Raw genomic sequence first — 22,419 nt, 5'->3', positions numbered from 1 at the left:
GGGTTTATAGATATTATGTAAACCTAAACCTCCTCAATTTAAAATACAAAAAAATAAAAATTTAAAGATGTTCCTGACTGTTTGAAGGGGCAGGAGGATTTTTTTTTTAAAAAGGATATTAATGCATAAATATCATTTCAGATGTGGGAATAAATGTGGGAGTAAATATTTTCACACCAAGAGTTTTGGAGATTTATCGTAATACTCATAACACACCCACTAGCAGAAAGTCCAGCCCACTGGCATTTAAATCACCAATTACCCAGGATGTCTGCTTCATATTTGTCAAATAGCCGCCCTCACACACACCCACTGCAGAGTGAGCAGGCGTTAAAATATAAAGTTCAAAAAAGGGAGTAATTTATTACAAGCTGAGCAAGATCAGCACCTTGGCAATGCATTTTCCATATGTGCACTTACACTTCTGCTGCTTTCTTTCACACAACAAATACCAAATAAAGCCACTGCTACAGATGATTGTTAAAAAGGTGTACAATTCTTCAACAATAAGCATTTCAACAAAAGTGGATTGTGTCAATTTTTGCAGATGCAAAATGATTTCAGTAACTGCATCATAAAATATTATTATACTGCTTTCATTCTGACACCAACCTTTGCATACCCATGGTCGTAATTTTTGGTAATAGGGCCTAGGCCATAGGCTTAAATTACTTTAATTACTATCAGGGAGGATTTCGTAATTTGTGACTACACACTCAAATCCATGTGAATAAAACTCAGGCCAACCTATAAAATGAGTCAGGAGTATGTGGTTCAAATCGGATTTCATGTGCCTGTGCGTAACGCGGAGAAGACCGGAAGCAACGATGACTCACCGGGATCGCGGACAATGCCTGCATAGGGATTAAAGGTGCACAGCTGGAGAAAATAAAAACGGTCGCCTCGGGCCTCGGGCTAGATGCTGCGCTACCTCACTGCGCGCCTCCGATCGGAACTCCGGGTTAAAAATACTACTATAAACAATGATAAATGGGCCACTGGGACTGGCCGCCATGTTAAAATGTGTCCTCATCGTCATGCATATTTTGTCATATGCCACGTCATACTTTGGGTGTTTAAAAATGAAAACAATGTGAATGTAAAATATAAACAGAAAAAAATTAAACGATTAAGTAATATTTTTTATTTTAAATTAACCAGATAAAATACACTCTGCACCAAAATAAAATAGACTGTCTACAGCCAAAGAGCAAGGGAACAGTTAACAATTAAATTACTAGTCTAAGACATTTTTGTCTTGAAACATTTATTGATACTGAATTCATTATCACTACCACTCTTAACAAAATACCCCCATTGACCACTGATATTTACAATGTTTGTATGGTATCTAAAGATGTACATTCCAAATGAGGTTCCCCGCTTTCCCAAATTTAGTGTTGTACAGGATGTGCATTTGAAAATGAACCTGAGAAACAACAGTACAGCACATGTACATGTGTTTTCACCTGGCTGAGTCACACCAGTGTAATATTAGTTACCTCCTCCAAGTTTGTCATTTTCAATGGCTGTGCTCTCCCTTGTTTATTATTATTATTATTATTATTATTATTATTATTATTAATTATAATAATTATAATAATAATCATAATATCATTCAATATAGCTATCATTCACTTAATACAAGGGTTACCAGATTGCCGAGAATGCCACAGAACAGGTGCCATAGTCCGCACTGGCACTAGAAGCACAGTAATATACACCAAAATTCAAAGAAAGGAGGAGATTAAATGTCTGTTTGTTAATAATACCCAGTTAGTATTAATTATCTACATTATGTACCCATTCCAGTCCAAACCTCCATAATCATGGTTTTCGCATGTTCATTACATAAAGACTGCCTCCCCAGCATTCTGGTTCTACACAAAGAACAGGAACAAAGAAATAGCACCAAAAATTACTGCTCACTGCTTCAGGACTGGGACCACAGTACAGTACTTTCTGAGTTGCTTTAGTTTATGGTCTTTTGCCATCTGGTGACAAGAAGTACAATGCATTTTGGGTAGATCCACAGCAAAGAACCAAACAGCAAGTCCATGAGTGAGCAATGTAAGTGAGTACATGATTATGTGAGTGAGCACAAGAGAGTGGACACTTTCCAGTGCTGATCGGCTGCTTGGCCACAGCCAAAAATCAACAGTGGAAATTTTGACAGTGCCCCCTATAGGTGAGTCATTTGGATTCAGGTTGGTATGTACAATGCAAAAGGATGCTGTGAAAGTTTATTGCTGGATGAGCATCCACAGAGATGAGGGAGGTGAGGGGGGAAGGGGGCAGTACATTTTCGCAGAGGACAAAGATCAGGTGGCACATGGGTTCTTATTTTACACTGTGGTAGGAATCCTCTTTGGGGTCAGAGGAGCTGTTCCTCTGGAAGACGGCAGTGGGACCCTCTCTCAGCAGCTTATTTTCCTGGCTCTGTGAGTGATGAGAAAAGTATGAAATATGCAAAATATCATTAAAAACAAAGACAACTCATGTTTGCTTCAGCAGCCATGTGCATTTGACCTCTGACCCCAAGGACCTTTTTGATTATTTTGATATTCTCATACTTAAATAACACAAAAAAACATGAACAATAATATAATTTTTGATGAATGTGTGTTCTAAACAGATGTATAAATATAATAATAAATGTATTGACTTGGTTATTTTGATTCCAGGGAATTAAAATTATTTTCTACGCACATAGCTATTTTTGTACCATTAAAAACAACCACAATAGTCACAAACCCTTCTGCCTTCTCTCCTTTCTGAGAGAAAGAGAAAGGAAATGAAAAAAAGGAGAAAAAAAGGAAGGAAAGGAAAAAAACTTTGTGCCTTGGTGCCAGCTCCCGGCCCACCTTTTTAAAAAAATGTTTTTACTGAGCAGTGTTGAGTCAATTCTCAGCCCACACACTTCCTCCCACTTTGAGCTCCTCCTCCCTCCACCCGCCCCCAACCCCCCTCCCCCAGCCTCCCTTCCCCAACCCAAACGCCCACTCGTCATTACAGGGCATTTATAAGCATTCTGATTCTGACGCAAAGAGGGGATTTCCAAATCAACATCTCATCTTCTCGCTCCTTCTCTCTCCCCTCCCCCCAACAAGGAAAGGCTAGAATTAGCACACACTCGCAATAAGGAAGGAAACCTTTGCAAGGTGGAACCACTCAATCGTTAGAAACAGTCACCACATCGTACAGTATGGAAAAAGGCCAGAATATTTCACAAGTTAAAGTGGGTAAGGACAGCATTATGTACTGTGTCATACACACTCTGCCTGAAGTCTACCAATGTATCAGATTAAGTACCTCCATATATAATAAATTAACTCTATTTCTATTAAACCTGCTGCTGTAGTATGTTGGGGAAATGTGGATAGCTGGAAGCTTTAATTTAACTCCATTATTATCCCTGTATTCATAAAGTGTCACTGTTGGTCTAGGATGACTTCTGCCTTTGAACTCTTAAGTTTATAATATGGGTCAGGGAAAACTCACCATGGATCAACATTCCTCCTCCTAAAATGGGCGCTCATGTTGTGAGGGTATTGATACTGCTCTGTCTCAGTCTGTTTGCACTGTTAAGCCAGACAATTTACCTGTGCTATGGATACCGCCTGCCTCTGGGCTGATGTTTCCTGCTTGGTCATGTGACACCAGCTTAGCCAATCGTAGCCCCTCGTCCACAAGCGTCTGTTGCATGAAGTGCCGATTCCAGGTGGGCGGGGCAGAGGTGTTGGGGGCGGGATGATGCAATGGGGATTGGCTAGGCTGTGACCCCACGTCTGCTCAGGCAGTAAACAGTCATTAGAATCGTGTTTCATTTTTTTAAAATTATATTTAAAAATACCTGCCATGTCACATTTCATTTTCCAAATAAATAAAGGCTAATTCTTTCCATGGTGCAGCGTTTTAACAGTTAAACCGCTGTCCGATTTCAAAAACTAAAATGTCTGAAGAAAGACATACGCATTTCCATACCCAGTGTCAGACCATCCCGGCTCTCTCCTGACAGACTCTCCTCGTCCGCCCCTGACCTCGTCGCCCCCTGGTGGCCGCTTTCCGACCCCGTCGCTGACCCCTCCGAGTAGGAGGATACGCACTCTGACATGGTTTCCTGCGAAAGCGAGCCCGCGTCACTCTCCCACGCACACGCATCACATGAGCTCCATCCCACAGCAGCAACACCCACGACACACCCGAGACGCACGAAAACATTCCACAGACACAGCTTGAGGCAAGTGCCACACATTTTTAATCATCCAGTCGAGTCTCTGGCCTGCCTCGTAACGTGTCAGGTCTGCTAACAGTGCACTTGCTTATGACTTGTAATGTGTACTATCCAATCAAATGCCTCCCTCAGCCTGGACATCTTTTCAGTTCTGAATGTCTCCTGCGTGCAGGCTAGGCTCCACATACACAGGTGTTTTGCTCTGTCGCTCTAACACCGCTTGGTCCCAGCTGCTTGCCAGTGTGGCGGAACGCTGGCATTTGAAAGCTTGTGCTCACCTCCTGCTTGATCTTCTTCTGCGGCGGCAGGGGGCTATCGTCTGCGTTCGTCCTGTCGGGAAAGGACAAAATTAAATTACACAGTGAAACGTTAACAGCCTTAATTTAACTGCAACAAAGTCAAACAGGGATCATATGTGCTCCATCAGAGGAAACTGACTCTTAACATAAATCTAAAATATGTAGAGCTTCATTGTGTGAAAGGCTAATTTTAAATATGCCACAAAGCTCTTCATAGTACAGATTTACCTTTAGATTCACTTTCCTCTTGTGTATCCTCCATACCAATGGCAACAAGCCCGTAAGTGAAGATGAATGAGTACCTTGACTTTGTCCAGGTGCAATATTACATCACATTAAACAGAAGCATGCAAGATCCGGCCGAGCCTTATTGAAGGACCCAGTAATGCAACCATATGACATAATGCATATCACCGTTGACTCTGACCTATGCTCCTCTGCCTATGCATGACATACATGACCCGTAATGCACATGACCATACACTGACCCAGTAATGCACATGACCATACACTGACCCAGTAATGCACATGACCATGCTCCGAACCTGGGACACTCTCACCTGCTGTTTTTGAGGTTGGAGGTGTAGGCACAGTCCCGTGCCACTTGCCTGGCCAGCGAGAACAACTCCACCCGCCGCAGCAGCAGGGCGTTGTCGTGGATGCAGAACTGGGCAGCTGCTTCGTTGATAATCATCTATTAGCACAGGAGAACGTACATAAAAATAAATATACCAGTCCAATAAGCAAGCGTAACTAAACGTGTGTAGAAAAGCACTGTATTCTGCTTACTGATGGAAATTAAATCAGCACAGTAATCTATCTGCATGATCTGACATTTTTGCCACATTTATTAAATACAGCTAATTAGCTCATTAAACTCATTAAAGTCAACTGGTAGAAACAAAAGCCTGCACAGTGGAACTCCAGGAGTGGAACTGCTTAGCCATAATATAAAATGACGTAGATCTTCTGGTTCACATTTGCACATCCCCTGTCACTTGCATTTATTTTCGCTAACACCCACATTACTCCAACTAATCACAGCACATATACACTTCAGGATCGTGTAGTGCCAAGACAACTGCTTGGTTGGGAAGACTGCTGTAATGGATATCTCTTTGATCAATGAATGAAGCCTTCAAACCTTGAACCAAAGTGAAATGTTAGTCCATTATCAGTTATATATACTACACTGACCTCTTGTTGCCCCTGCAACACATATATATTGTGACACATATATTGTGTCACAATATATGTGTCAATTTGCTCTTGCACCAATATCACCAAGACAAACTTACATTTATTTTACTTGGAGAATAAAGTGTTTCTGACTGGAATCCAATGCACTAAATACAGGTTCATTGATTAAGGAAGTGTGGACCATTCATTAATGTGAGATCGATTTTGCCTGTATTTTACCACCCAAATGCACAGTAAACTTGGCCCTCCTTCCCTGCATGTGTCTTTGTGCCAGCTCACCTCGTGGTGCGTTAGATGCTTGCTCTCTCTCCTCTTAGAGTCGAAGCGTCCGTAGATCAGGCTGTATTTGCGAATCTCCTCCTCTTTGGTGGGGTCCTGGGGCTCCATGTCAAAGATGTGTCCCAAGGTCTTGGCCAGCTTCTTGTTCAGCTTGAGCAGTGATTTGGCCTCCCCCGGCCCCCCCCTGGGCAGGGTGCTCAGAAGCTTCTCCACGCTCTCCCCCACCACCCGTGCCGTCTCTGGGTCCATCCGCCCCCCTGGCCAGGCCGAGGCCTGCGATGAGGAGGCGGTGGGGGGGCTGGAGGGGGCGGGGCTGCAACGGCCCTCGGTAGCCCCTGACGCCCCGCCACCATCGGGGTCCGGGTCAGGTTTCGGCCAGTGGGGTTCCGCGGGGGACAGCCTGTCTCTGTCGAGGCTATCGGGAAGCTGGGGCGATGCCTGCGAGCAAGGGCTTCTGGGGCTGACGCTCCGCATGGGGGTCAGGGACGCCCGCTCCTCCCTCTCGCACGGGGACCCCGCGTGGCCGTTGCTCAGGGACTTCCTGGCCCCCGAGCTGGCTGCCCCGCCCGGGGCCTCCACCTTAAACAGAGGGACGCTGTGCACTGGGAGGTTGGCCAGCGGCTGGTTGAAGAGGGCGGGGCTGGCGGCCCAGTCACGCAGGGCCTTCTGCAGGCGCCGCACGTGCAGCGGTTTGGTTGCCATGCCGACCAAGGCCATGATCTCCAGGAACTCCTCCTCCCCGGCCTCGCACAGCTGCTGCACGTCGTCGCCGCCCTGCTGGATGAAGGTGTCGTAGTAGGCCAGCAGGTTGGCCCGCTGCAGCACGCGGTACAGCTGCAGCTCCCCCAGCGTGCGCGGCAGCGACATCGTTCCCTGGCAACGGACAGAGGGATTTCGTGAGAACACGCGTGAGGATCCATGTCACGTGACAGGAGAGGCGAGAGATGAGGACAAACAGGAAAGGAAGAAGCTTTGAAAAAGAAATGATTGAAGATGGAAGAAGCAGAGATAACAGAATTTCTGTTTCAGGGATGTATGCGAATGTAGAAACACAGGATCTACTGTAATTAGAGGTTTTCATACTCAAAAAAGTGAAGACCTGTGAATGCATGTTTGTTCCAATCACCCTAGGCATGGGTGAGTCCAGTACAGGTTGCAATGGCTGCAATGGGTAAATTCAATTTAAAGGCATACCTCCAGATACTGTACATCATCCAAGGCAGCACACAGTCTCGTCCCAATCCCCAGGTTGTGATGGGCATGTGTATTATTTTACTGTTTTTTCATTTATAAATGATAAACCATTTGTAACTGATTAATCTTTAAAGATTTGATGAATAATTGGTGACATTTATGAAAATAAGAATAAATAAGATTTACACAAACAGAATTTTTTTTTCTGAAATGGCAGCTGCTCGTGGAAAAGTACACATGCTTCATCGCTATGTTATTGTTTGTTCATATACCCGCACATTGTCAGCCAGCTGACCTGTATATAGAACGCAGACACTGTACTCCTGTTTTTTGCTAACAGATGGTGTTGTTCAATTTTTTTTCAGATCTGACAATTACATTACGTACATATAAAGTTTTTAGATGCTCACTCAAATACTCATCTAGGCAGGGCTGTCTGTTACTTAGGTGGGCCACCTAAATACAACTCTGGAAAAAAATGATTTTCAGTTTGCAGTAGGTCATAGCTTAAAGGACACAGTCCAGTCACCCAAAACTGTAACGAAAACCATTTTTAAATATATTTTAAATATCTGCTAATGGTAATAGAAAAATCCTGAGTATGGCAATTGTCCTTTGTCCGTTATGTTCAAAGCCGTTACTTATCTGGGCCTTTACTAATCAATTTCCCACACGTGATTCCTTTTCAGATGTAGCAGCTCAGCAAAATGCTTTGTAGTTCTGCTTTGTAAAAAAATAGTTTTGAAAAAATGCTGCAAGCAAGCAGCATTATTTCGTTTTTGAAGCAGTTATACAGTTTCATATCAGTTAGCATGGAATGCTATATATCTGAAATTGGCCTATGTTGGCCTGCCCATAAATAATTTGTCATTCTTGTCATAATCTTCTCAATCAGTATTACTTGCATAATTTCTAATTCCGGTTTACATGCATCCTTCTGGCTATTAATAAGAAAACACAGTTTTTCACTATTTGGTATTATAAAAAAGTAAACCATATGAAACTTTATGAGACCGAAGTGCAATACGAGGTCTATGATATATGTGAGTTTGGTCATAGCTATTCTATGGTTTGAGATTTAAGAGATCTATTCTCAGTCTAAATGGGGAATAGGCCCTGTCAAAAAGATCTACGAGCCTTCATCCCCTAAATGATAGTGTAGACTGCAGCAACATCAATGGCAGTTGAGAAGTGTTTTTACGCTCGTTTCAAAAAGGCATTGACTGTTTAAGGGATAATAATATTAAATATTATTTCAGTTTTAGTGTATGCTGTCCATTGGCCCTTACAATTTATTTGTGCGATTAAGGATATTTTAGATTTTACAGAAGTTTCTGACGAATTGCTGCTTTTACAATAGCTGATAGGTGCATTATGGGGTTTGTGGTCTAATGCAAGAAAACAGACTTACACAATATTTTATTATGTGGAAGAGGACGTGTTGTTTTTTCGTTTGACTCGATGTGCACGTTGCCCTGCTGAATAATACTGGTGTTTGTGTAGAAAGGATTTCGTGCGACTGTAATAACCCTTTCCAGACCTGTTTGTGAATACAAAGTCTAGAAACATAACATCGCTGCACGAGCTTTTTTGGAATTAAATGAAGTTTTAATGTTATTGCTTTAGACCACAAACCCCCGAATGACCCTGTACTAGCCATTGTAAAGCTGGCTGGTAATCAGAAAGGAAACTTACTTATTTGTCATATCCTACATAACCTGCGTAAAAACTGCCTCGGCCAATCGAAAACGTACACTAAAAAAATAATATTATGAAACAATATTAAAAACAAAAACCCAGAAACTGAACTACCCCTTTCACTGCTATACAGTGCAAGAGTTTTCAAACGCCGAAGACAAGAAATTGTTTAATCAACAGCATCCCCTGTAGGGCCACAGCCAATAAAACACTTCACTATCGCTCTGTGGTGTGTTGCCTATGTCAACTGAGTAGCATGTATTTACTCTCCACATATAAGGATAATAACACTAACACATAGGGGAAAGTGGCACCTGGTTGCCTTTAAACGCATGACAGTCCTTGGGAAGTACACACCATGTACAACATCATTGTAACACAAACATAAGATATTCGTTGTGGCACGCTTACCTCGTCCGAGTCCGACAGCTTGGTGGTGACAGAGACCCTTTCGCGCTGAATGATGCTGGAGTTCTTGGAACCGTGTCCAATGTCTACACGCTTCACGTCGGCTCTGAAGACCGACTAGGAACTATAATTTGCAGCTGAGAGATAACGAATAATGTCAGAGCTCAGTGCTAAATGATCTCACCCCTTTTTGTATATTGCCTTTGATATCCAATTAGCGTCCGTTACACGTTCTCCACCGCGACAGGACAGGTGTAGTAACGTCCAGGGTATGAAAAAAGAACTTATGAAAACTTTTGTTGCGCCAGCTTGAAATCCGAGGCGAATGTTCTCGGGTAATTTAGTGTTACTTCGATAAATTATTTCAATAGGTTAATGCTATATTGTCCGTTTTCCCCTGGATACAATGTTTTCTATCTGTCCAATAGTATTTCGTTGGCTACTGTCCTCCCTAAGCGAATCGCATTGTTAATAACAACCTTTTTGCTGGATGTGTGGGTGCGGGAGACCCGGGGGCGGACTGCAGCACGCCATCTGACCGAAACAGAGCCCTCCTCTACCGGTGAGAGAAGGCGGCTTTCCAAGTGGGGTGCGCGGAAGGGGGGCTAAGATAAAGTGCGTTTATCTTTACTATAATTTATACTTTTCCAATAGAATGCACATGTGAATTCAACGCATCTATTCCCCAGCTGAGTCAAAACGTTGGTTATTCCATAGTGAAATGTTACGTAGCCTAAGCTGATAAACAAGTTAGCCTATTGTACGCCGTTAAAGCTACGATGGCGAAGAAATATGAAAAGATCTCACAGAGACTATAATTTGAATTAGGCTTATGTATTATTTTGCTAACACTGGTAACGATAACAGCGTAGGACCCTACAACTATTTAAAATACAGATGGGAATCTTCTTTGTTCGAGATATATATTATATATTTAGAGAGAGAGAGATATCATGCCAGCAGGGCGCTCAGTTGTGTGGGCTGCTTCCGTCGGTTTTTTTTATAGATTCTTTGCGTAAAGCGGATAAATTGGGGGATTCCCCGGTGACGCAATTTACAGCTGGAAAATTATTGGTTGGGGGTGGCAGCCTATATATAACGTTGTATAAACACTGCTACAACATTATTTACCACAACCTTACTGCGATGGTTAAAAAATACAATTGCTGCTTTGGTCTAACGGAGTCTTCTCCACGGTGAAATCCACAGATAACGTCTAGGCTGTGGTGGATAGTTCAACCTTCGGCGTTCCATGCTGTCCCTTGGCACTAGCACAGTTTGACCATTGTTTCTTGGCCCCACCCACCACCATATTCGGATTACTCGTGGGTGTTGCAGCATGCCGAAACTGCGTCTCTTCATGATTCACGTTTGATGCTTGAAAAAACAAAACAAAACGACAGGCCTCCAAATCCATATTGGGATCGCTGTATACAAAATACTTTAAATACTTTTTATTAGTATTTTGTATACAGCCATCCAAGTATGGACTTGTAGGCCTGTCGTTAGTTAAAGGCATACTATGCAGGATTTTTTATTTTACACACTTCAGCCGAATTCGTGCTCCAGCTTCTATTCATGCAAATTCAAATACATAACATATAAAATAAAATAGGACAATTTGGGCAATAAAGAGGATCGTATTTAGAGTAGAACCCGAAGGAGAGTTCAAACATAGACTACAAGAGGAGGCCTGCTCTAGAACAGCACTTGGGTGTACAGTAGGAGAGCAGCTGTGGATGGATAGAGGGATTCAGACAACACTGGAACTCAGCTGTTCTCTTCTATTGTGACATTTCTGTAAATAACAGGAGGTATGTTCAAATTGCATGTTCACCTCAGGAGAAGGCAAGGATCACTGCTTGTAGCTACATGAAGCTCCTTAAGGTTTGGGATGAATACAGTTGTTTTTTTTTCTTCTTGATTTGGCTCCGTACTCCACAACTTTCAATTTGTAATCAAATAATTCATACGTGGTTAAAATGCAGCTTCTCAGCTTTTATAAAAATGTATTCAATAATATCTTCATATATTTTGGTTTCACCAAGTAGAAATCACAGCACCTTTCATACATATCTTTAAAATATGGAATTCTGTCTCAAGCCATAATTTGCATGTGATACATGGCAAAACAAGCCTACAGTGTGGAGCTACGACTACGCATTTGCTTTAAGTTGCACGGTAAGAACATTAACCATACACTCTGGTACTTCTGTTTAAACGGTATAAAAGTCTAAACCAAAATTACATCAATGGAATAAGTCTATTGATGTAAGGAGCTTACAATAGAAAACAGGCAAACACATTACTAGCATTAGCAAACGGCGTTTTGTATTATAACTGTAGTTCGTCATCATTTACCTTCTGCAGCACAAAGCACGTTAGCTAGCTAATTATTTAGCCAGCAGTGCTAGTCCCATTACAGTTCATTGGCTAGTCCGTTAAACTGTGACATCGGCGGAAATTAGACTGACGTTTCACTTGGTGCCTCCAAACCGAACCTCGGAAGTGAAACAGAAAAAGACAAACAACAAGAGCGAGAGAGAGTGGTCTGGCTGGCTAGCTCTTAGCCAGCGATGAACGAAATGTAAGAATGTTCTGAGAAATCGAGGAGATACATTTTCGATATAATAATTATATAGACTAAATCAGATGTTTGTAGCAAGAGAGAATGGCGACGCACTGCCACGCATCGTTACATGGTGTGATAATGGATGCAAATGTTAGCTAACTAACTGGCTAACGGTTGATGTTACGTGCTTACTGCTAGCCTGGTAGCTAGCTACCTGGATAGCTTGCGAATTTAGCTAGCTAGCTCCGGCTACATCGGCCAGCACAACAGCTGGTTACAGCGGACCAGCTTGCAAACTAGTCCCAGTTAGATATTGGTCACTATACCTAATAATACAAATACAGAATTAGCTTGCCTTTGTTCTTTCGACATAGGTAGTTGTCTAGCTAGCTAAGTGTGCTCAGCTAGTCACTTCTCAAATGCAAGAGAAAAGTAAGTCGGAGCTACTTCCTCTTTCATCTTGTTTTAGCTGCCGTTAGCTAGCTTATGCGAAGTATCTTAAGTTTTGTGAGAGTTTATCGGTTAGTTGAAATACTACCCGACTTATTTTTTTAAGCAATCTAGTAAATTGACGGTACTAGCTAAGCACGTTTTGTTAGGCTGTTGGCAAACACATTTTGTAACTTAGCTGGAGAGGTACAGTCCAGTTGCTAGCCCACAAGAATAACCACAGTAGACTAATGTTAGCTGGTTGGTTAACGTTTCCTGTCCAGGCTTTGGTGCGTCTTTTGCAAGAATGCTTACAAAATTCCTGCCAGCTAAATAGCTAGATATAACGTTCCTAATTCAAGCGGTGCAGGCTGTCTGCATTTTAGCTAGCTAACGAGGTAACCGTCAAGATGGTTTGGGTGTGTCATAATGCATATTGACCCAAAAACTACTGTTGCATTCCAGAGTATTGTTAAATACAGAAGAATTAATCCCTGATCCTGTGAATGTCATTGCCGGTGTGTTTGTTAAACAAGCAAGCTAGCTGCTTTATGGAAGCTTGGGCCGTCTACGATGGCTTAGTTTGGTACAGCAGCGTCGCTGCCTGCAGTAAATTAAATGGGGTTGTTCCAGATAATGGCGTAGACCTATTTGGTCAAGGTTTAAACATGAGTTAATGATTATTCAATTTATTCAGTTACAGTTTGCCAGTGCATCAGACGCTAGGGAAAAATAATGAAATTCTTTTGTGATTCTGTTATTTATACTCATCCATCTGATATTTCTGTGTGTTTCCTCTGCCCCTCTTGCTGATTGCTCAGGCAAGAGAAGGTCTGTGGGACATGAGGCTGCTGGATTCTGAGCCCTGTGATGGATAAGCCTGGCGATGCTGGCCAAGAGCCCCCAAAGTCGACCCCGGTGCCTCAGAGCTGCGGCTGTGGAGGGAGTGCCGTGGGCAACGGCGTGTGCCACGGGCAACCACGCCCTCGTGTGGCTGACCCCGCCCCCCTCCTGAAGACTGGAGATGAAGCGGAGGATGGCGTCGGGCGGTGGGCCGCCCCCACTGTGGGAGTGGAGACGTGCGGTGCCTTGAAGGAGGACCGGCAGGGAGAGCAGGAGGAGGAGGACGACTCGCCCGGCAGGGAGGAACAGGAAGTGGGGGAAGCAGAGCCGCATTTGAAAGAGCTCTTTGACGCTGGACTGAGGAAAATGGTGAACGAGTCTGGCTTCAGCCCTACCTCCTCCCCCTCTGGCTTCTTGTCCGGTGACGGCCGTGGGCGTGGCCAGGGGGAGGAGACTGAGGCCTGGCGGCTGTCTGGAGAGGGAGAGGCGGCGGAAGACGTTGAACCTCCCTCCCTTTTCCCAGGAGACCCATTCCTTGAGGAAGAGGAGGGCGGGCCCGAGGCTGGACGCCCGGGACACGATCGATCGGAGGACCGGGACGGGGACGAGGAGGAGGAGGAGGAGGAGGAGGAGGGTGCCGACGAAGACCGGGACGGCAGAAGCGAAGACGGGAGGGACTGGAGGGCGGGCGGGGACCTGGGGCCGCGGAGGCCCAGCGGGGGGAAGAGAGGGAAAGGCCGCGGGGAGCCGGCGCCAGCGGCGCCCTCCAAAGCGCCGCTCTCGGCCGGCGGGCGGCACAAGCAGGCCCGGCGGCGGAACCACCACCACCACCACCACCAGGGGCGGGCGCGCGGCGGGGCGGGGTCCCGCGCGGCCGCCGCCTGCCGCGAGCTGCTGGCCGGGTCGCTGCGGCCCTGGTGCCTGTCCTGCCTGCGCATGGTGGTGGAGCTCATCGTCCTGGTGGCGCACCGCTGCGGGGAGGCGGTGGAGGCCGGCGGGGCGGCGCTCTACGCCTCGGGCTCCGCGCTCCTCCGCAGGGCCCACGACCTCCCCGTCCTGAAGGCCCAGGCCGGGCGGCTGCTGGGCGGGGCGGGGCGCCTGGGCCGGCGGGCCACGGCCTCCTGCCTGGCCGGCCTAAGCCGGGCCGCCCTGCTGGGGGGCGCGTGGGCCGGGGGCGCTCTCGGCCGCCTGGGCGGGGAGCGGGGACACCGCTGCTGGGCCGCGTTCCGGGACTCCCGGGCCTGCAAGGCGGCGGCCGCCCTGTGGGAGAAGGTGGCCGGAGCGTTTCGGGGGCGCGGGCAGCGGGCCTCCCCCGGCGGGGCGGGGAGGGCGCCTCCGGGACAGGAGCTGGAGAGGCTGCTGGAGCTGGCGCAGATCCCCGAGGACCAGCTGGACCCCTTCGCCGTGCTGGGGGTGGAGGCCAGCGCCTCGGACACCGAGCTGAAGAGGGCCTACAGACAGCTGGCTGTGCAGGTGAGCCCCTGGGCTGAAAAGGCTGTTTCCAGCCAGCTGGCTGTACTGGGGAGTTTACCATTCTTAAACACTCAGTCCCATGGACTGGCAGTAGACCCCTGTGTCTGTTAATCATGCTGTCCTGAACAAACGTTGATGGAAGTTTATGTCCAAAATAATGCAACGTTGTGGCGTGTCACCCTGCAGCTCTGTTCATGAAATAAGGCAATTAGCAGGTTTCTGTTGGGCCAGAGATCCGTATAAAGATAAATCTGAAAAGGAACGTAGCTACAGTTTCAGTCCTGTCCTTTCTTCCTTTCTCTTACTCCTCCTCCTCCTCCCCCCCCCCCACCCAGGTGCACCCCGATAAGAATAAGCACCCCCGCGCCGGAGAGGCCTTCAAGGTCCTGAGGGCGGCCTGGGACGTCGTCAGCAACCCGGAAACGCGCCGGGAGTACGAACTGTGAGTGGGGCCCGCCCCGGGAAAGCGACGGCTCCGAGCGCGTGATCCCGCGGGACGCTCGCCGCATCGGCAGCCGCAGTTTTGCAAAAGAAATACTCAAAAGATTTGCTGCCGAAGCAGACTGGCATCTGGACAAATTTTGGTTGGGCTTGTAGTTTCTTCACCGTTTGCGTTGTACTTCAGGTGGCTTTTCCGATGTTTCGCGGTTGTGACTTTGTCATGACTTGCACGACTGTGAAGCTTCGTGATCAGGCTAGACTGCCGTTGAATTTAGACCTCCTTGCAGTGCTTAAATAAATAACTGGTGTGTACGTGTGGTTGGAGACTGCTCCCACAGTTCTTATTCTGCATAAACAAAATACAGCATTAAAAAATGTTTTCTGTTGCCAGTCAGGAAATGCTTGCCTATTACTCTATCCCTGATGTATTTTCCACAAGACATTTGGCAACAAAAATAGTCATTCCAGATTTGCATTAGTACATTAGGTGTGCTTAGCTTCAGTGTGAGTAACTTTATGACATTTGTCATTGTAATTTGCTTACAGTAAATGGAAATGCTGTACTGGCACTGTACTGAGTTTTGACTGTGTAGCTGTACAGTGCTGACTGACCGCCTATTTCCTCCCATACAGGAAGCGCATGGCAGAGACGGAGCTGTCGCGGTCCATGAACGAGTTCCTCAGCAAGCTGCAGGACGATCTGAAAGAGGCCATGAACACCATGATGTGCACCAAGTGCGAGGGCAAGCACAAGTAAGAGAGAGAGAGAGAGAGACTGAGACAGAGAGAGAGAGAGAGACTGCGAGAGAGAAGATAGAGAGCAAGACAGAGCAGATGGAGAGAGCGAGATGGAAAGAGAGAGGCCAAGAGCGAAATAGAGAGCAGAGTGAGAGAGTGAGATAGGGAGCAGATGGAGAGAGAGAGCAACAGATAGCAGAGATAGGGAGCGAGACAGAGCACAGATGGAGAGCAAATAAAAAGAGAGACAGAAAGAATATGCACAAGAGGGCCTTGTGGGTTTCACTACTGACCTGTCAGTCACAGGACAGAGCAAGCACTGAGTGATGATTAGAGCAGCACTGATCTGGCCCTGAGCGATGATTAGAGCAGCACTGATCTGGCACTGAGCGATGATTAGAGCAGCACTGATCTGGCACTGAGCGATGATTAGAGCAGCACTGATCTGGCACTGAGCGATGATTAGAGCAGCACTGATCTGGCACTGAGCAGTGATTAGAGCAGCACTGATCTGGCACTGAGCAATTAGAGCCGGACTGATCTGGCACTGAGCGATGATTAGAGCAGCACTGATCTGGCACTGAGCGATGATTAGAGCAGCCCTGATCTGTCACTGAGCGATGATTTTGGAGTTAAGTGACTGCGTAGCTCAAGCGAGGATGCGCGTATCTCAGAACTCCTGCATAGCAGGTTGTGCATAAAAAGCACGTGAGTTCCTCAAGTCAGGATCTGTCTCTCAGGATCCGTCTCTGATTGTCTTGACGTATCATTTCCGCAGTACTGTAATAGCGCTCCGGCCACCCTGCACGCACTGCATTGGGTTAATCAGCACTGTCAGCCGTTCTTTCAGCATGTTTCTGGTAGAGCAGAGCTTCAAACAAATGGTGCGTTTGAATGTGATGGAAAGCAGCATGTGGGTGGAGCCGAGAGCCGGCTTGGCGGCGAACGCAGGCCGATGCCCCGCGCGCGATCTGCCTGGTCTTCAGCGCTGCAGGGCAGAGCGCCGCCCTGGAGCTGGGGAGGCTAAGTGCGGCGGCTCGCGTGTGCGATGCAGCGCTTTCGGGAAGGCGTTCGGTCGGCGGCCGCTTCCCCGAGCGGTCGTCGCCTGAGCGCTGGGGGGAGCAGGCCGAGGGCGGCGAGCCGAAGGTTATCCGCTCTTTTACCGCCGCTGTCGCTAGAGCGTATCCTCAGGTTTGTTTTTTTTTCAGGGCTGGGGATTTCTGGGAAGCGGCGGCAGGTCGATTCAGAATGGGCCCGCGGGTCGATGCTGTAAGACAGGGGTAGGCTGTACTGGTCCTGGAAATCGCCAGAGATGCGCCTAGCTTTTCTCCATCCAAACTCGTGACTGCAAAATTGTATGATCAGGTTTAATGAACCGTGGCAACCAGGTGCTGGGGGCTCTTCATGGTCCACCATTCAGGCTCTGGGTATTCATGCTTAAGCTCAAACTGGGACGGAACAGATACCAGAACCTTCACCGGCCCTCTAGGACCAGGGTTGCTCAACCCTGCTCTGAAACAGCGGTTCTCAAGTTCGGTGCTGGAGGGACTCCTGTGTGTGCTGGGGGGCTCCTGTGTGTGCTGGAGGGACTCCTGTGTGTGCTGGAGGGACTCCTGTGTGTGCTGGGGGGCTCCTGTGTGTGCTGGTTTTCATTCCATATTTACCATCTTAAGCTGTTGTAATTTTTTCCTTATATTTGTTAATACAATTCAGGCTTGCTGTCATTTGCTTTGTCTTTGAATTCTTCTTTATCGTGCGATTTGTGAGTTTTAGTGTCCCATATGATTACATAAAGAGCAGTAAAACTGGGCATGGCCACTAAAACTCAACCGGTCGCTAGGTAAAGTTGAAAGACAATGCAAATGACGACCCTTAATTGTGTTAACAAATATAAGGGAAAAAATTACGAACTCAAACGCGTGTTCAACGGCCTTAATTTAGCAGGAGATTGGTTGGAACGAAAACTGACTTTTTTTTTTTTGCTTTTTTTTTTTTTGCACAGGCGGTTCGAGATGGAGCGGGACCCGAGCGAGGCGCGCTTCTGCGCCGAGTGCAACAAGCGGCACGGCGCGGAGGAGGGCGACTTCTGGGCCGAGTCCAGCCTGCTGGGCCTGCGCATCACCTACTTCGCCTTCATGGACGGGAAGGTGTACGACATCACCGGTACGCCCTCGTCCCCTTGCGCCTCCGCTCGGCCAGCCAGCGGAGCGCCTTAGCCGACTCCGCGCTGAGTCGCGCGCCTGCCGGAACGTTCCGGTGAAGACGGACAGAAGCGCGACCAGCGCGCGTAGAGGTTTAGCCCTCGCGCGTAGAGGTTTAGCGCCCGCGCGTAGAGGTTTAGCCCTCGCGCGTAGAGGTTTAGCGCCCGCGCGGTGAGGTTTAGCCCTCGCGCGGTGAGGTTTAGCCCTCGCGCGGTGAGGTTTAGCGCGCGCGCGTGGAGCTTTAGCGCCCGCGCGTGGAGGTGTAGCGCCCGCGCGTGGAGGTGTAGCGCCCGCGCGTGGAGGTGTAGCGCGCCCGCGCGTGGAGGTGTAGCGCGCCCGCGCGTGGAGGTGTAGCGCGCCCGCGCGTGGAGGTGTAGCGCGCCCGCGCGTGGAGGTGTAGCGCCCGCGCGTGGAGGTGTAGCGCCCGCGCGTGGAGGTTTAGCGCCCGCGCGGAGAGGTTTAGCGCCCGCGCTCTCCAGCCCCGCGGGCCCGCGACGTGTTTAATTAACGTGATTAATCGCTCCCTCCCTTTTCCCAGAGTGGGCCGGCTGCCAGCGGATAGGCATCTCCCCCGACACCCACCGCGTGCCCTACCACATCTCCTTCGGCTCCAAGAACAGCAGCGGCAGCGCCACCCGCCACAGGTACCCGCGGTTAGCCGCCGCCGCGGCGGCTAACATGTCTGCAGCGGTGGTGATGGGAAATTCATACAACCATTATTATTGATTATTATTGATATTATACAGCTGTTGTGATTGCAGTTTCCCTGTGCTGGAAAGGAGCGTATGCCTACATTATATGCTTAGTCTGATTTATAAGTCTGATTTAAATTAAAAAACTACTGTATACTTTACTGTATAAATTGTGTACTTTTGCAAAAAAGGTAAGAAAAATAAGGAAAGTGGGAGATGTATATGGGACTGTGGGGGGTGGGTGGGCGCAATTACTAAGTAATTGCTGTTGAGGTACTCTTGAAGTACTTGCTATTCAAACCACAGCTTTCTTGCAATTGTTTCCATGCGATTACAAATGTAATCAGTAGGTGGCGCTTTTTCCCCCGTCTTATTGTGGCCTTGTTTTTTGTGTGTAGCCAACCGAAAGACATTTAAAACTCATGGTCACCCTCGGCATTATTCAGTAGGCTACCGCTCCATCCGTACACTTGCACCATTTCTTAAATAAATAAGCCTGTCATTGAACTGAAAATATTGACACTTCCTGCCTTAAACCTTTGTCAAATACATTAAAATAAGTCTATTTGTGTAAAACATGAAAATAAGTAGTGCTGTAGGCCTACACATTATACCTGAGCAAAAACGAAAGACATGCTATCACGTTGAAGCCATTGCCTATATCTCTATGAGTGCGCCAGTTTAGGCAACACCCCTGAGGTTCCGGGCACAGAAGATGAGCATTTTTTTTTGGGTTGTGCTCTAACCCCAGACAGGGGTGACTGCTTCCAACAGAGGCCAGTGAGGGTGGTCATTTCACCACCACAATATCTAAACAAGCTGAATTCAGAATCTGGGTGTTTTAAGTGTCTTAGGGCAAAAGACTAATGGGCTGATCACTGACTCTGTATACATCAGTCTCTTCACTCTCATTAGTCTTTGTGCCTCCATCCAAAACCTTTGCCCCCCCCCCCCAGCGCCGACCTGTTGGCTAAGTTCAAACTGTAGGTCACAACTCCTGTTAAAACCAAGCTGAGGTGGTTTTAACAGGAGTGCATTTTACATGGTGCATGGATGATGTTCTGTTTGTCCTCTATAACTGAGAAGACACATGCGACTACTTTTTAATCAGCAACATTCATGTGAAACAAAATGGGGGGGAAAACATCAGAAACATAAAATACATCCACGGTGGTGGAAATGTAACCGTATGTTAGCCGTAGCCGTAGCCGCAGCTGAGCCCAGGTCCCGGTGCGGGTGGCGGTTACCGAGCGCTGGGGTTTGGCACTTGGCGGTGCTTCCTTCATGTTCTCCGTCTGGGTTCCTGTTCCTCAGGACGCCGTCCGAGCCGCCCCCCGGCCCCAGCTCCCCCGCTGACCTCCAGGACTTCTTCAACCGCATCTTCCACGGGGGGGCCCCCAACGGCATGGCCGCCAACGGAGGCTTCTTCCCCCCAGGGGCCCCGCCTCACCCCCCCCCGAGACCGGGGCCCGGGCCCGGGCCCGGGGGGCCCTTCTCGGCCCCCCCGCCGCACACGGGCTTCTTCGGCCCCGGCGGGCAGAGGGCGGACCCCCCGGAGCCCCGGACCGAGGGCCCCAAACCCCCCCGCAGGCGCAAGAAAGTCCGCAAGCCCTTCCAGCGGTGAGCTCCGCCCCCCTCTCCACGGAAACGCAGGGACGCTGGAAGGCCGATTGGCCCGTTTCCCTCCCGCCCTCCCCAGACGGACAGACCGAACTGAAGGAGCCGACGCGGGGAGCAGGCCTCTGTCGAGATGGGGAAGCCCCAGAGGGTCAGGCGGGGGTGGGGCGGGACTGTTTTTAGTTTCGTTTTTCTCCTGGGTTGATGTTTCTGTTGCACCTTGGGAAACGTAGCCATACGATTGGAACCCGAAGCCTACGGTTACAGCGACACAGCGGGGCACTTATATTCAGCTTGTATGCGTTGTGGTTACATTTTTAGGTTCTGCGTTGTTGGCCACAGATCACGCACACACACACACACATACACACACACACATGCACCGCAGCCCTGTCCATAATCTGTGAAGGAAGGGGGGGAAGGGGGAGGTGGGGGGCTTCGAGTCGACGGGTCCTAACGTTGCAGGCTGACGTGGATAATTCTGCAGGCACTATGCTGGACACCCCTCAGGCTGGCGCCACACCGAACGCACGCCGTCCTCGCCGTCATTTCTCCAGCGTTCACGCCAGAGCTCCCCCCCCCTCGCTTCTCCCGGACGCTTCTGACATGAAGATTTCCCGCGCGCGCTCCGGAGGCCGTCCCAGCGGAGCTCGGGAGCCGCGAAGTCGCTAGCCGGCGGCGTGGGGTCCTAAAGCGGCTCGGACGTCCGCCTCGAATCTCACCTGCCGCCTCCACCCACTGCTGGCAGTTTCCCGCTCTCTCCGTCGCCTCCGCCCGTCCCCGGGGACCCCGCTGACCCCTCCATAGCGAGTGCGACACGCTTCGGCCCGGCGTGCGGCCTACCTGGGGTGTGGCCCTAGTGTGGTCCTTAAAGGAGGGAGAAGCCTCTCCCAGTGACTGGTGCTGTGTGTGTGAGCGTGTGTGTGTGTGTGTTTGTGTGGGGCGTGTGTGTGTCTGTGCGTGTGTGTGTGTGTGTGTGTGTGTGTGTGTGTGTGGCGTGCGTGTGTGTGTGTGCGTGCGTGCGTGCGTGCGTGCGTGAGTGTGGGGCGCATGCGTGTGTGTGTGGGCCCACGCGTATTTGCCTGGCTCTGGAATGCGAGCCGTCCTTGGCGCCTCCCCCCCCCCGAGCCAATAGGCAGCGGCCCTCGTCAGTTCTGGTGTCAAGAGCTTTGTGAAGGAGTTCTAGTGTCAAAGAGTAATCCAATGAACCGCTTTGTTTGGAATTCAGCTCCCGTGCGTGACACTCTGTCTGCAGATATATATTTGGGTTTTGTTTTGCTTTTCTCTTTTTCTTTTTTTTTTGAATACAGATGTACATTTTATTCTAGTAAATGAAATGATGAAATGACTCACGGAAGATTGTCGCAGTGCCCTGTTTGCGGTTTGACCATTTGTTTTTTTCCTTCCCCTCCCCCCCCCATTAAAAATAATGGTTAAGTACTGGTTTTGTTTTTATTTAAATTTCAGTCCCATGGGTTTAAATGCTGTGGTTGATTTGGGATTGTGAGTCCGGTTTCAGGCTTAATTGGTAAGTCTGCTAATTATTTAGTGCTGAAGAACTGGGGCTTTGAGAATCTCTTAAACTGTATATGCAAAAATATATATTGCAAAAAAAAACACATCTGTTTTGACAATCATTGGGGTTCAATGTGTGGGACAGTATTCATTATTTTTGTTCTGTGTAAGTGGAGAGGCAGATTTTAATACAACTGTATTGTAAAACACAATGGCTGTTTTAAAAATGATTCTCTTTCTTTATTTTTGTGTTGATAGTAAAGTTGATTTCCTACAGACTGTGGACTATTTATTTTAATTTTTTTTAATGACAAATCCCTTAAATTCAGCTATTCTGCCTGCATATGATTCATGCCACTTTGCAACATCAAATTTTTTTCCAGTCTGTCCCAGTATTGGTGAAGTTCACACCTGAAATATAACTGCTAGTTGTAGTAAGAGAAAGCCCTGTACGATGGCATGGGGAAACCTTGCTGCGTTTTCAAAGGGTAATTCAATTCAACTTTTTGTGTTTTATAGGTTTGTGAATGTGTGTCGATTTATTTTGTGTGAGAAGTCGATGTTGACCCGAACCCAGTCAATCCTC

The 22,419-nt window shown here is 48.0% G+C and overlaps 2 protein-coding genes across 4 annotated transcripts; one reads left to right on the top strand and one right to left on the bottom strand.

Annotated features, from left to right (window-relative positions):
* Positions 1-1,121: 1,121 nt before the first annotated feature.
* On the bottom strand, positions 1,122-11,787 carry nab2 (NGFI-A binding protein 2 (EGR1 binding protein 2)). 2 transcript variants are annotated; one of them, XM_064306560.1, is made up of 8 exons: positions 11,674-11,787; positions 9,316-9,449; positions 6,013-6,885; positions 5,094-5,227; positions 4,513-4,564; positions 3,985-4,120; positions 3,603-3,788; positions 1,122-2,439 (listed from the first exon to the last, which is right to left on the bottom strand). In XM_064306560.1, the coding sequence occupies exons 3-8, from the start codon at positions 6,877-6,879 to the stop codon at positions 2,426-2,428; spliced, it is 1,389 nt and encodes a 462-aa protein (XP_064162630.1). In that variant the 5' UTR covers positions 6,880-6,885; positions 9,316-9,449; positions 11,674-11,787; the 3' UTR covers positions 1,122-2,425. The 2 variants fall into 2 exon arrangements, with proteins under 2 accessions (XP_064162630.1, XP_064162629.1); XM_064306559.1 differs by lacking the exon at positions 11,674-11,787 and having other exon boundaries at positions 9,316-11,667.
* On the top strand, positions 11,761-22,109 carry dnajc14 (DnaJ (Hsp40) homolog, subfamily C, member 14). Of its 2 annotated transcripts, none has more exons than XM_064306558.1 (7): positions 11,761-11,899; positions 13,135-14,629; positions 14,965-15,071; positions 15,704-15,823; positions 17,811-17,971; positions 18,548-18,653; positions 20,016-22,109. In XM_064306558.1, exons 2-7 carry the CDS (start codon positions 13,184-13,186, stop codon positions 20,323-20,325), a joined length of 2,250 nt encoding a protein of 749 aa, XP_064162628.1. In that variant the 5' UTR covers positions 11,761-11,899; positions 13,135-13,183; the 3' UTR covers positions 20,326-22,109. The 2 variants fall into 2 exon arrangements, with proteins under 2 accessions (XP_064162628.1, XP_064162626.1); XM_064306556.1 differs by having other exon boundaries at positions 11,839-12,316.
* The last annotated feature ends 310 nt before the right edge of the window (positions 22,110-22,419 follow it).

The sequence above is a fragment of the Anguilla rostrata genome, chromosome 13 (assembly GCF_018555375.3).
Source record: "Anguilla rostrata isolate EN2019 chromosome 13, ASM1855537v3, whole genome shotgun sequence".
In the NCBI taxonomy this organism is placed as follows: domain Eukaryota; kingdom Metazoa; phylum Chordata; class Actinopteri; order Anguilliformes; family Anguillidae; genus Anguilla; species Anguilla rostrata.
This window is presented reverse-complemented; position numbering and strand designations above follow the sequence as displayed.